The following is a 12,636-nucleotide window of genomic DNA, read 5'->3' on the forward strand; positions in this document are numbered from 1 at the left end:
TAATTGTTAAGTGTGCGAGTTTGCTTTTCTGTTTTTTTTTTTTTTTTGCTTCTTTTTTATAGTGTGTAATAAATAAATTATTATTATTATTAATGTGAAGTAGTTATAGACAGTAGCGAAAGAATAAAACGGGTTATAAAAGAGAACAGTAATAAAGTACATAGCGAAAGTATAATAATTGTGTGTTAGGTAAATCACGTTAAAATTACTTAAAGAGTATAATTAAAATTTTTAGTTATATCTATATCTCATTTTAAAGCGTAAACTTTACTATCCCGAATAATTTGCTATATAATAATGGAAAGTCATTTGCTAGGACCATGAAAAAGCAACTGGCTTTCATGATGGGAAGACAAAATACAGTTCTTCAGCTCAACGATGATGAAGATGACCGAAATGAGGATTTAGTTGAGATAATGTGTAACACCCAATTGAATGCAAATTTTCTGTCCCTCGCCAGAGAGGTATGTACCAAGACCTACATTTAAACTGTGTTTAGAGGTATGTGTCGAGATTTAAAGTCATTGCAATTTCAACTCAGTGTTGTTTTGTGCGTTATCTTGCTCACTTGCTTGCTGTGGATACAGAAGTCTTCATATGGAGGGGGTGTCCCAGCCCAATAGCCATTGCTGAACCATTGATTAATTATGACAATAGAAAAAAAATTAGAAGAAGACTCATACTTACTGTAAATAGTATAGCTGTATAAAGGGAGGGAAGGGCCGAGGTAAAAAGGCAAAAAAGGTTGCTTAAAACTGTAGTCTTCCTGTTTTTAATTTGACTTTAGATCTTGGACCAAAATGGCATTTATGGTGGGAAGACAGAATTTGGTTGAAGTTTACGTTTAGAGATATGTACTATTTCTTGACAGAAGTACTTTTATTTTAGATACGATAATTCATTTCTATTATATTCTTGTTCAAATTTTATCGGGCAATTCGTTGCTGCTTTAATATATTTCTTTTATTTAATTTCAGTTTTTTTCTGGGGCTTTTCGTTTTTATTATACATTCCCTTTTTCTTTTCAATTCAATTCAAACTTTTTATTTCCTCCGAATACGAAGAGTAAAAATTTTAAAAGAAAATAACCGCAATCAACAGGCCATAAAATTCTTTTAAGCTGTATAACAACAAGTACGCAAAGGCCTTCAGTCAAACTTACCACACACATTAACACTTCATTCAATAAATAATAAATTAACACTTAAAGTTAACACTTCATTCAATAATTAATAAAAAAGTAAAATAATTAAGCTTCATGCGCAGCTTTATATAAATTATGAGAGAACAGAGGTAATTTGGATAATTTTTTTTTTTTTTTCTCCAAAACATCAACAGGGTTCAATTTCCCGTCTCGTTTTTAAGTCAATTATTTCTATTGTAAATACTTTTCTTTCTTTTAAGATCTATTTTTATTATAAATACTTTTCTTCATTTCTATTAGGAATATTTTGATTTCTTTTAATCTTAGATTTCCGTTTTTGGTAAGTAATTTCTATTATCAGTAACTTTTTTTCGTTTAATTTCAAATTTCTGTTTCGGATGATTCTGTTCTATTGTAAACCGTTTTCTTTTTTTGAATTTAAATTTTGTCTTGGACATGGTCTAAAAAAAAGTCGAATGAAATATTTTAGGCTGAAATATTTTTTTTACGATCGTACCGTAAAAAAAAAGATTAAAATTTAAATCAGCATTAGACTTAAAGATTCTCTCCCCACTGGTAACTGTTGCAGGTCTGGTAAAAAAAAAAAAAAACAGAAAAGAAAAACTCCATAATGGTGAAAAAAAAATGGAATCAATGGAAAAAGAAAATATTTTCAGCTGAGAGCATTGCAAATATGCAATTTATGTAGCCACGCCCATGATAAAAAGAACTCTAAACCGGCTATTCCTTAGGAACATGAAAAGGTGCAGTTGTACTATAAGGTGCCGAGCAAATCTGTGGGACAGACCTTGGGTAAATTACTCATCAGCTTTGTTCCCGTTTACACGCTATTTGTTTCTACTTCATTTTGTTGTGTTCAGTGGTAATTTGGTTGTTGGGTTGTTTATCGAGTACTTTAAGCCTTTTATTGATTGCGTTAATTGGATGGTTTGGGGGTGAGAGGAGAGGTTGAAATATGTAGTGCAACTTTGAATGAAAATTAAGGAAAAGTTTCAGGATTTTAGTTTGTTTTCTGCAATGATTTTTCTGCCACGCTTAAGCTTTGGTGAAATGGAAATGAGTGGTATAATTTCTATTTTGTTGTGTCCCTTTTATCAAGATGTGTATATTATATGGGTTGGGAAAAAAAGAACATCAAGACAGCTCCCTTTTTTGTCAACAGTCAATGTTCCATTATGGCAAACGGCTCAAAAACTAAATTGGAAACAGGCTATGTTTTAAATTGTTATATTAGTTGGAATAATAATATATTTAGAAAGCGTTTCAGTGTCCGTCACACTGGACCAAAACTCTGGAACTCCATTCAGGCTAAAATTCGAGAGCATTCTGATAAACAATTACTTCAGAGGTTGCTGAAAATCTATCTAAAAGTTAAATCTATAGGTGAATAGTTACAGTTCTTTTCTTTTTTGTTTAACTGGTTAATTGAGGTGAATTTCGTGCTTGTTTGTGTTTAACTCGCAGTGCTTGTGTATGCCACTAGGCATATGTGCTGTTTTTCAAGATCGTATATATATATATATATATATATATATATATATATATATATATATATATATATATATATATATATATAGATAGATATATATATATGCGTTTAATAAAAAATGTTGTAATCTAAATGTAATCTGATGAAGCTTTTTATTGATCCTTTAGAAATAAAATCTTGTATTTTTGTTTTCTCACTTTTTAATATGAGCAGTCCGACATATGGACTCTGCAATTCGATTAAAATAAAATAATTAACACAGATTAGCATATTATTTTTGAAGTAAATACATTAGAAAAATTGTCATTTTCTGCCAAGAAGCAGCACCAAATTGAACTAAATTGCACCATGCGATCGCACCACCCGATTGACTTGGAGAACTTCTTAGGCTAAAAATTACCGTAGAAAAATCTAGGTGGATGCCAAAAAATATAAAAAAATGATGGCCATTTTTCCCCAGTCAACTTAACTGAATACACATGAGGTACATTTTCAATACAGGTGTGCTGAGAGTTAAGACAGTGGCCTTGGGTGGAGTTTTTATGTCTCCCCTCCCCGCCATCACCTTTTCTAAGATTTAAGCATGGAGAATTTATTCATGGAAAAAAGGAAAAATCTTTAAAATAAAAGTTCAAAATGACGGTCACTGTATATGTGACCGAAATATCTGGTATTTTTTGTGAATTTCTATATACTGTCTATTAAAAAGGATTTTATCCCTATTTTGAACTTTTATTTTATCGTCATGGAAAGGCAGTGTGGTCTCCAAAATTATCTAGGAAAAACTTTCACTGTGGTCAAATTTGAGTCCCCCCTCCCCTATGGAGGGTTCGTCTCCTATTACCTCTTGATGGTTTAAATTTAAACACTCAATAAATGCCAGAAAATCTTGTGTTTTCAATCTGATGGTTAAGTCAGGGTATATACGAAATAAGTGCAACTTAGAATCGTGAAAAATGTACATTATATATTCTGATTTTGAAGGACATACCATTTATTTTGCTGCAAATCAAATTTTGGGCACATCATAAATTTTGTCTTTTCAGATTGATTTAATTAAATACCCTTTGTTACTACTTATTTTAAATAAAATAATCACTTAAAAATGTATATATTCTTTGTTTAAAATTTTCTTTATTTTGATTAAATTTATACAGACCCTTCATTTTGTTAAAAACTCGTCTTGGAAATTTTTGCGTTCGATGGTGGCCTCTCCCCTGATCATTGGGAAGCTGTGTATTCTTGGAAAAATAAAGAAATAATAATTTTATGCTGCAATTTGGGACTCGTTATCCTAGCCCGGACAAGATCTTAATATTTTTGAGATTCTTGAACGTTCTTTATATTTCTCAAATATTCGAATATTTTTTCGAATATTAAGTAATATTTGTTCTCAATATCCGAATATTTCTCATTGAGTTTTGTCTCATCTATGTTTTTTCTTTACTATTCTTCTCTCTGAAGCACACCCCTACCAAGATGCCTGGTAATTTTCAATCTTAAAAAAAAGACCTCTTCTACAAACAATTCACTGCAGCATCAAGCTGACATATCAGCATCATCAACTGACTGCAGAATCAGGCCAAACACAGCTGCGCACGATCCTCCTCTACCCAAAAATATTCAAAGCTTCACTCTTTACCACCTCTGCTCGGGAACAACCTGCTTTTTGTTTGGACCCAGATTTATGTCAAAAATGAAAAAATGTCCATCTTCATACATAAAAAGTGTTCTAGCCATCTTGGCTTTAGAAAGTGGGATAGAACCTCATGTTTGGTATTGCTTATTGTTTGACATATCGTCAGTCAAACGACTACATAAATCCTTTTGTAGACAGTTATTCTCCAAAATGTTTAACAAATCCTCCCTTGCCTTTCTAAGCACCCACGCTTCAGATTCATACCTCGTCACTGTCATTACCATACCTCCCAATGTTTAGTCCCGGTTCGCGCAGACTTGTCCTCCTATCCTTACAAACTTTTTTCAACTGTGATAAAACATTTTGGGTCCTGGCTATTTTACTTTTGGCATCGTCACTGAATCCACCACCTTTACTAATTTCACTATCCAGATAAGTGGAGCTCTTCACTTCATCGATCTTCTCGTTGCCCTACATCATCTCTTTATCTTCATTTATTCCCAGTCTAAGTCCTGTCAACTCTAGTTTTCAAACCTGTTCCTTAGACTTGAACTCTTTAAAGTCTTTCATTCATTTTGCTAATATTTTTATATACGACACCTAAATCACCTGGATAATATAAGTATAGTGGGATTTTACCTGTCAATTTGATCCCATGTTCTCCCATAGCCCTCGCCATGCCTAACCTTGTTTTCTTCCTTAAGCGCAGGAATATTGCGCTTGTACGCCTGTTGATAATCTCTGAAACTGAGAATCAAAAGGGATCTGATGATTCAGACAAACTTTACCTACAACACCTCTTAGTCTTATAAGCATCATCATGCCAAATAATTTACTTCCTACGAAAACTAGGCCTATACCTATATAATTGCCACATTCGATTTATCACATTTCTTTTAGTGGTTTATGGTTTTTAGTTTTTTAAATTAGTTTTTAAGTTTTTATGATCTTCGGTCACTTATCTCTTTAACTTCGTAACCACCATATTTCAAAATCCCATAGGCCACATTAAAACCTCAGTACCTGAGGCCTATTTTAATTCTTTTATTAGTGTCTAACTCCTCTTTGGAAAAAAAAAATCTTCCTTCACAAAGGATAATTTCAAGGGGATAGGGTATATTCCTCAAGATTGTTTAGGGGTTAGGTACATGTGTAGAAATTTTATTTCCTAAAGATGGGAGCATCGAAAAAAAAAACCGAATATGAAAAAGTATACAAAAAACTATAACCAGAAATCATAATAAAAAGACATTGAGTTTTTTTCTGGAGAAAGGACCCAACAAAGACCCAAAGCCTCTAAGTCCTGCTTATGTGCCTGGAGGAAACTGGTTTTGTCCCCCTTCGCTGAATATTGGTTGATTTAGGTCTGTCTTCATTTTTGTAGACAAAGCTTATGCTTATATTGTGCTTGGTAATGATAAATAGATAAATGTTTATTTTAATTTGACATTTTTTAGTTGGATATTATGGAGCCCAAAACTCCTGAAGACATTTATAAATCGCATCTGGAAAACAATCGCCCATCTTATGCTTCTGCTCAAGTTGACTCTGCACGCCAGAATTTGGCATCTAGCTTTGTGAATGGCTTTGTCAACGCTGGCTTTGGGAAGGACAAACTTCTTCTATGCGAAGACGGCAGTAAAGCGATTTACAAGAGTAAAGAACACGGAATGTTCAGTACAACGGCATCCCTTGGCCTTCTTCTTCTTTGGGATCTAGATGGCGGTTTAACACAAATCGATAGATTTATGTATTCTAGTGATGAAAATGTGAAGGTAATTTTAAAACTATGTAAATTTTATTTAAGGGTAAAAAAGGATATAGATCGAACAGAGTCATTACTGGTGCATAGGGCGTCGAATCGACGTTTCAGTTGCTGGGTCTTTTTAACGGGGACAAGTAGCAAGCCTCTCGCCTAACCTTATTTCAGTGCGAATCGATCATGGGTATTGCTAAATTGACTACTAATTCACTGAACTTTTTATATTTTACATAGTTTATGATTTAACATTTAAATATTATTTTAGCTCTTTTTTTCAAAAATAGAGAAGAGATTGATAAGCTGTCACTCATGGGGGTCGGCAGCATCTTGTCTAGAGGGGGGAGCCGATTCTGTGATGGGGGGGGGGGTGGAATTATGTCGGTAATATCTCTTGTTTTTTTCGTTGAACTTATTTGAAATACAACGAGGTAGTGTCGTGTGCAGAGTTGCCACATGGCTCCAGTTCCTAAAGTGCTAAAATTGTCCAATTTTGCGTGCTACACAGCGATTTTCAGTGCTATAGTAAAAAAAAAAAAATATGCATGTTGCGGCTTGCGCCACGACACGCGCGTAGTCTGTTTAAGTCTACTTGGATTAGTAAGTGGTCAACATTTTAATCTTCATGCCCTGTTATTTCAAACTTAGCGCCACTCTTTCGAAAAGAACGGCAAGTTGGATTCAGAGCAACCCTCCAAAGGATCCCACGAGCATTGCGTAATTTGATCGAGAGCCATACATGATTTTCAGCTGAGAATGTCGCCACGCGTTTTCTTCAGGTTCCAATGACTGAAAAGGTCGTTGCGTCATTTGCCCCCTAAGCAAGGACAGAAAATCCAAATGTACGTGCAGTTTGTGCCAAAAAAATGTATGCACGAAATATACCAAGTTCCTCTGCCCCAAATGTGAATAGTGGAATGATTTTTGTGTATTAGTATTTCTAACTGATATATCTGAATATTTTGTAAGCGAAATAGGGATAAATTTGCAACTGTATTTTCCTCGAATTTTAAAAAGTGGGGTACCGCAGACCCCATCCTGCAGTTAGTGTAAATTTGTTTCTTCCTGCCAGTAAAGGGTTAAAGTTGGGCGATGTTTTTTTTCAAAGTTGATATGTCTGTATATCGACCAAAAATCAATATTGAATATCGAAATGTAAATATCGATATCGGAAACAATATTTGGAAATTTCTGTTTATTTCCAGCTGTTTCAACCATCTACCAGTGAACATCCAACAAAAAAAATTTCAACACACGGAAAATTCTCGTTAATATTTAGTGTAAATTTAAGTTCTAGGGGGGGAGGGGGGCAGCTGCCCGCCCTGCCCCTCTTCCCTACGCCCATGGTTATACTAGAAATTTATAGTGGATGTGATGGTTCTATATTATCCCATTTTTATCCTAAAACGGAAGTCTTGTTTATCAGAAAGTTTTGGTAGTCGATTGGGAACAGAAAAGGAAACTTTTGCTTACAAACAACAGTACCTGCAATTTAACGGGGTCATCATCATAGGGGCCATCCTAGATACGTATATTTCTAATGTTTTGGATATTGTTTATACTAGTTTTTTGCTTTTTATTTTCCTTGTACAGTCTTGTACGACCCGGCTATCCATAAAATCTAGCAATATCCGAAGATTCAATTTTTTAATTAGTGTGTATGCTGAATATTTAACTTAATATGCTTTTGTTCGTGATGTTTGAATAGAAATCCCAAGAACCCAAGCTTTTCAAGATCCCGTGATCCCTTTTGGATTCAAGGCCCCACGCTTTTATGCGGATGCTGTTGTTTTTCGTTTTTGGCTGGCTTTTCTTGGATCTTCCTTGGACAGTCATCTAAGGCAGGGCTATTGCTGATGATCTAGTAATTTCCCAAGACTTACTTGTAAAAAAACCGTTGGCTGGCAAAATCCCAAGCTATAGAATACTATGTTCTTAATATACTTTTGTCAATGTTTAATATATAGATTTTTCCAAAAATCCTAAGCTCAGGAATGAAGCTTCACGGTTTTACGAAAAATTTCTATTAGTAAGAGTAACCTCGTTCAAGTGTATTAAATCAAACCAGAAAATTGTAATCAAAATAGATGCCTGGTTTAAACACGGAGTGAAAAAGAACAGAAAAAACTTACATATTCTAATCACAAAGCTAGGAAAAAGAACAAAAGTTACCTCTGTGGGTAACAAATTACAGAAAGGCATTAACAAGCTATTCGTTGATCTCCGTGCCAGGATGGCTTTAATCGGATGCCCGTAACTGTAGACTTATTTGTTGCTTAGGGTCAGAAAATTTAGTTTTATATTAAGCAAGACGCCAGCATTTTCTGGGAGTAAAACTATCCGATCAAACTTATTTGTTTTCGTTATCGTTACGGCCTAAAAAAAGAAAAGAAAAACTGATACAATTCTATGAACTGGACTATGGAGACGTCAAAATTTTTAATCGTGTTTTTCTCGGAATGAATTTTCTAGCAACTTGGCAATCTTGCTCTCAGGTTGCAACTTCTTTTTTTTTTCTTTTTATCTTCATCTTCTAGTAAAATTGTATGATTTTTTTATTTTATTTTATTTGTGTCAAGTCTTGATAATTACTCTATTATACTTGTTTTGATGCTCAGTTTAGACTTTTTGAGATGAGAAAAAGTTAATTAAAACATAAAAAAGACAATAATGATTGTTTAACAAACTATGGATTGTGGTTTGAATCCCATTGGTAAGTTGTGCTTGCAACTTACCTTGCAACTTTAGTTTTATTAGTTTATTTTGATTAAACAATAAAAGATAGTGATGGAAATTTTAAGCATTTTCACGGTTTCAAGGTCAAAGAAGTTCAAGACGGATTTTTTCCTTGGAGCTGATTTTCGCATTACTAGTATAAGAGACAGTTATAAGAAGAAGGGTCAGAAAATTTAGTTTTATATTAAGCAAGACGCCAGCATTTTCTGGGAGTAAAACTATCCGATCAAACTTATTTGTTTTCGTTATCGTTACGGCCTAAAAAAGAAAAAGAAAAACTGATACAATTCTATGAACTGGACTATGGAGACGTCAAAATTTTTAATCGTGTTTTTCTCGGAATGAATTTTCTAGCAACTTGGCAATCTTGCTCTCAGGTTGCAACTCCTTTTTTTTCTTCATCTTCTAGTAAAATTGTATGATTTTTTAATTTTTTATTTTATTTGTGTCAAGTCTTGATAATTACTCTATTATACTTGTTTTGATGCTCAGTTTAGACTTTTTGAGATGAGAAAAAGTTAATTAAAATATAAAAAAGACAATAATGATTGTTTAACAAACCATGGATTGTGGTTTGAATCCCATTGGTAAGTTGTGCTTGCAACTTACCTTGCAACTTTAGTTTTATTAGTTTATTTTGATTAAACAATAAAAGATAGTGATGGAAATTTTAAGCATTTTCACGGTTTCAAGGTCAAAGAAGTTCAAGACGGATTTTTTCCTTGGAGCTGATTTTCGCATTACTAGTATAAGAGACAGTTATAAGAAGAAAAGAAGCTTTTAAATTTAAAAATTCTTGATAATCATATCCATTTTCAGTAATAAAGATGTTTTTTCTTAAAAAAAAAGAGATCCACTTTTGATATATATATATATATATATATATATATATATATATATATATATATATATATATATATATATATATATATATATATATATATATATATATATATTATATATCCAAAAAAATTGTATATTTGATAACCAGAAATCATTTTTTTCCAACATTTTTACATTCGTCATCTCAAAGATGGACGTCTTTATATGGAGATATCTATAGCGGTGTTCTGGAATGGTTCGTATGAAAATGACCATATGTAAGGTCCTCGATCTCCAAATTTTACTTTATTTATTTACTTTTTTTGCAGTATGACGAACTACGTTTTAATCTATATTGAAACAGTTATAAATTTCTAGCGATAGTTTCAGCCATGCTTGTATACAGGTCGGGGGGACGGGCTGCCTCTTGATATTGGTCTGACTGATCTATTGTCCCAGTAAAATGGCGGCTTAAAAATGTCCTTTTTTTATCACGAATTTGTTTTTCGTTTTGTGTTTTACGATAGTAGTGAAAGTAGTGGAGAAAGTAGTGGAGTACGGAGTGGAGAAAAGGAGTATCAACGAAAGCGTGAAATAGGGGTTTTAGTTCACTTTTTGCCTTGACATGCCCTTTATTTTGCAAGAGCTGGCCAAGTTTTTTGTCCTTTTCACGACAACCATTGGCAAAAAAAAACTTTTTTTCTCTGGTGCTGCTGTACTTGCATGTGGAATTATATTAACTGGAATGTTATATAATATGTTTAAAACAACGTTTTAAATTGTCAGATTATCCAAATATATATATGTGTATATAATAATTTCGTGTTATGTGTTACTATGTCAATTCAAGCAGCGTAAAGCAAAAAGATGTTTAGCGATATCATGAAATAATATTTGTTTTACTCAACCCTTTTGTTTTGTTGGCTTTTGGTTCAAGTGTTTGCAAGTTTGAAATCATGCGCATAAAAAAAAAACAACAAAAAACGAAGAAGTCTAAGTCACTCACGAATAGTCCTGCAAATGACCGTATTACAGCCTAGATAAAACTAAATCTTCCAAGGGAAGCTCTGGTACTTGAAAAGAAGAGATTTTTGGAATTACCAATTAGAACCATTGCCCGACTTAGCTTAAATACTGCTTGAAAATTCAGGGTCACTTTGATTTTAGGATTTGGTTTTAAAAATATTGCATTTCATAAACACTTATCATATAAATTTTAATAAAGCACGAAATTAAAAAAAAACGTTTTAATAAATTATAGATAGTTATTATATTGAATCAATGAGTCAGTTTTGCAATGGTGCCTGGCATGGTATCGAATAGCATGTTATTGTGATAAGACCCAAAACGCTTTTAATAGAGAAAATGACCAAAAAAACTTTTCAAATATTTTTTTTAAGGCTGGCGCTTTACTTGCATGTGGAATCGTAAGTTCTGGAGTTAAGAATGACTGTGATCCTGCTTGGGCCCTCCTTAGTGACTACGTCTTGAACGAGAAGCCAACAGTGAGAATTGGTTCTATTTTTGGCCTTGGCTTAGCTTACTCTGGAACAGATAGGTAAGAACAGATTCGTATGTTTAGGGGATTAATTTTTTAAAGGTTTTTTTAAAAAGAAAAGTAAAGAGCCACATTAAAAACTCACTCTATTTCTGGAAATGTGTTTGCTTGTGGAATGTGTTCTATTTCTGGAAATGTGTTCTATTTCTGGAAATGTGTTTGCTTATTCTGGAACGAATTGGTAAGCCATTGATATCTTTTTCTAAACATCTTAGTTAAATTTCACATGTTTAGGGGATCAGATGTTGCAAGCAAAATTTTTCGTAGAAAATGAAAACCCGTATACAGATATGGGTTTACGGGTAGTCGTCGTCTTTTAGTACTCGTGACTATTGATTATTTGGTGGAGAGATGTGCCTGGTTTATTTTTTGAACATTTGGAGATAAAAAGCGTTATTTAATTTATTGTTTTATTTTCACGTTTATATGCGTTGGAATTGAAAAGACATAGCTAGGAATAAATTATGTATAAAAGAAAATCTGCTTCCAATTTTGAATATAGCGAACAGTAGCTTTAGTTGGTTCATAAACTTGCTTACAACAAAAGACAATCTCACGAGGAGAATGTAAGCTTATAACTGTTGTCCAGAGATATTATTAAGAAGATAGAAAAAGGGATATTATCAAGGAATTCACAACTATGTTTATCATATTTGATCCTTTGTCTTGCCTGAATGGAGCAAACTTCGGTATAGGATGCTTAAAGTCTTCACATAATACATAATTATCTTTAAAAAAGTTTTCGTTTATGTTAAAAATATTCTAAAATAAGAAAGAGTGAAAATTGTTTTGCGTAGTTTAATGTATTTCTATGTGAAATTAATTTTATTATAAGCCAAAAAATGCCAGGCAACTAAAATTAAAGCTAAAGTTTATTTTTTGTAAAGTAATTTGTTTATTGTCATCGTTTTAATTAAAGATGGTGAAAAGTTTTGAATACTCGTGTGAATGTTAGTGTTACAAAATTAAACATAAAGTTTGTGTTAGCTTTACTGGAAACTCGATATGTTGCTTCATAAGCCCCCTGGTAAGCATATTCATTTTTCGAATATTTGAACCCTCACACGTCGATAAAAATATATTTTGTATTCGGCAAAACGGGGCGCTTTGCTGTGTTGATCCATTCAAAAGGTTAGAGAAAACTTGATGTCTGGTGATTGTGATCCTCATCTCCAATCAATTTCTTATACTTTTTTTCCCTCTTCTCATTCTTTTTCCTCTTTTGTAGAAGTGTTCACTTCTTATTTTTCTGTGATTTTTTTTATAAATATATATATATATATATATATATATATATATATATATATATATATATATATATATATATATATATATATATATATATATATATTGAGGGAAAAATAAAATAATTGGTAAAAGTAACCAGGTTTGACCTCCACCCCCAACAAAAAACAATTTGTCTGACTCGTAAAAAAATAAATACATATACACAAATTTTTGCTGCATT

General features: G+C 32.6%; 1 protein-coding gene across 1 annotated transcript in view; it reads left to right on the forward strand.

Moving 5' to 3' along the window:
- Rpn1 (regulatory particle non-ATPase 1) overlaps positions 1-12,636 on the forward strand; it is an 81,345-nt gene that overhangs the window by 32,562 nt on the left and 36,147 nt on the right. Inside the window, exons 5-7 of the mRNA XM_089101691.1 lie at positions 317-464; positions 5,751-6,068; positions 11,011-11,168. Of these exons, the coding sequence (XP_088957817.1) occupies positions 317-464; positions 5,751-6,068; positions 11,011-11,168 (624 nt within the window). The remainder of the gene's footprint in view (positions 1-316; positions 465-5,750; positions 6,069-11,010; positions 11,169-12,636) is intronic.

Source organism: Artemia sp. Qi Xiang Cuo, chromosome 15 (genome assembly GCF_049724085.1).
Source record: "Artemia sp. Qi Xiang Cuo chromosome 15, ASM4972408v1, whole genome shotgun sequence".
In the NCBI taxonomy this organism is placed as follows: Eukaryota; Metazoa; Arthropoda; class Branchiopoda; order Anostraca; family Artemiidae; genus Artemia; species Artemia sp. Qi Xiang Cuo.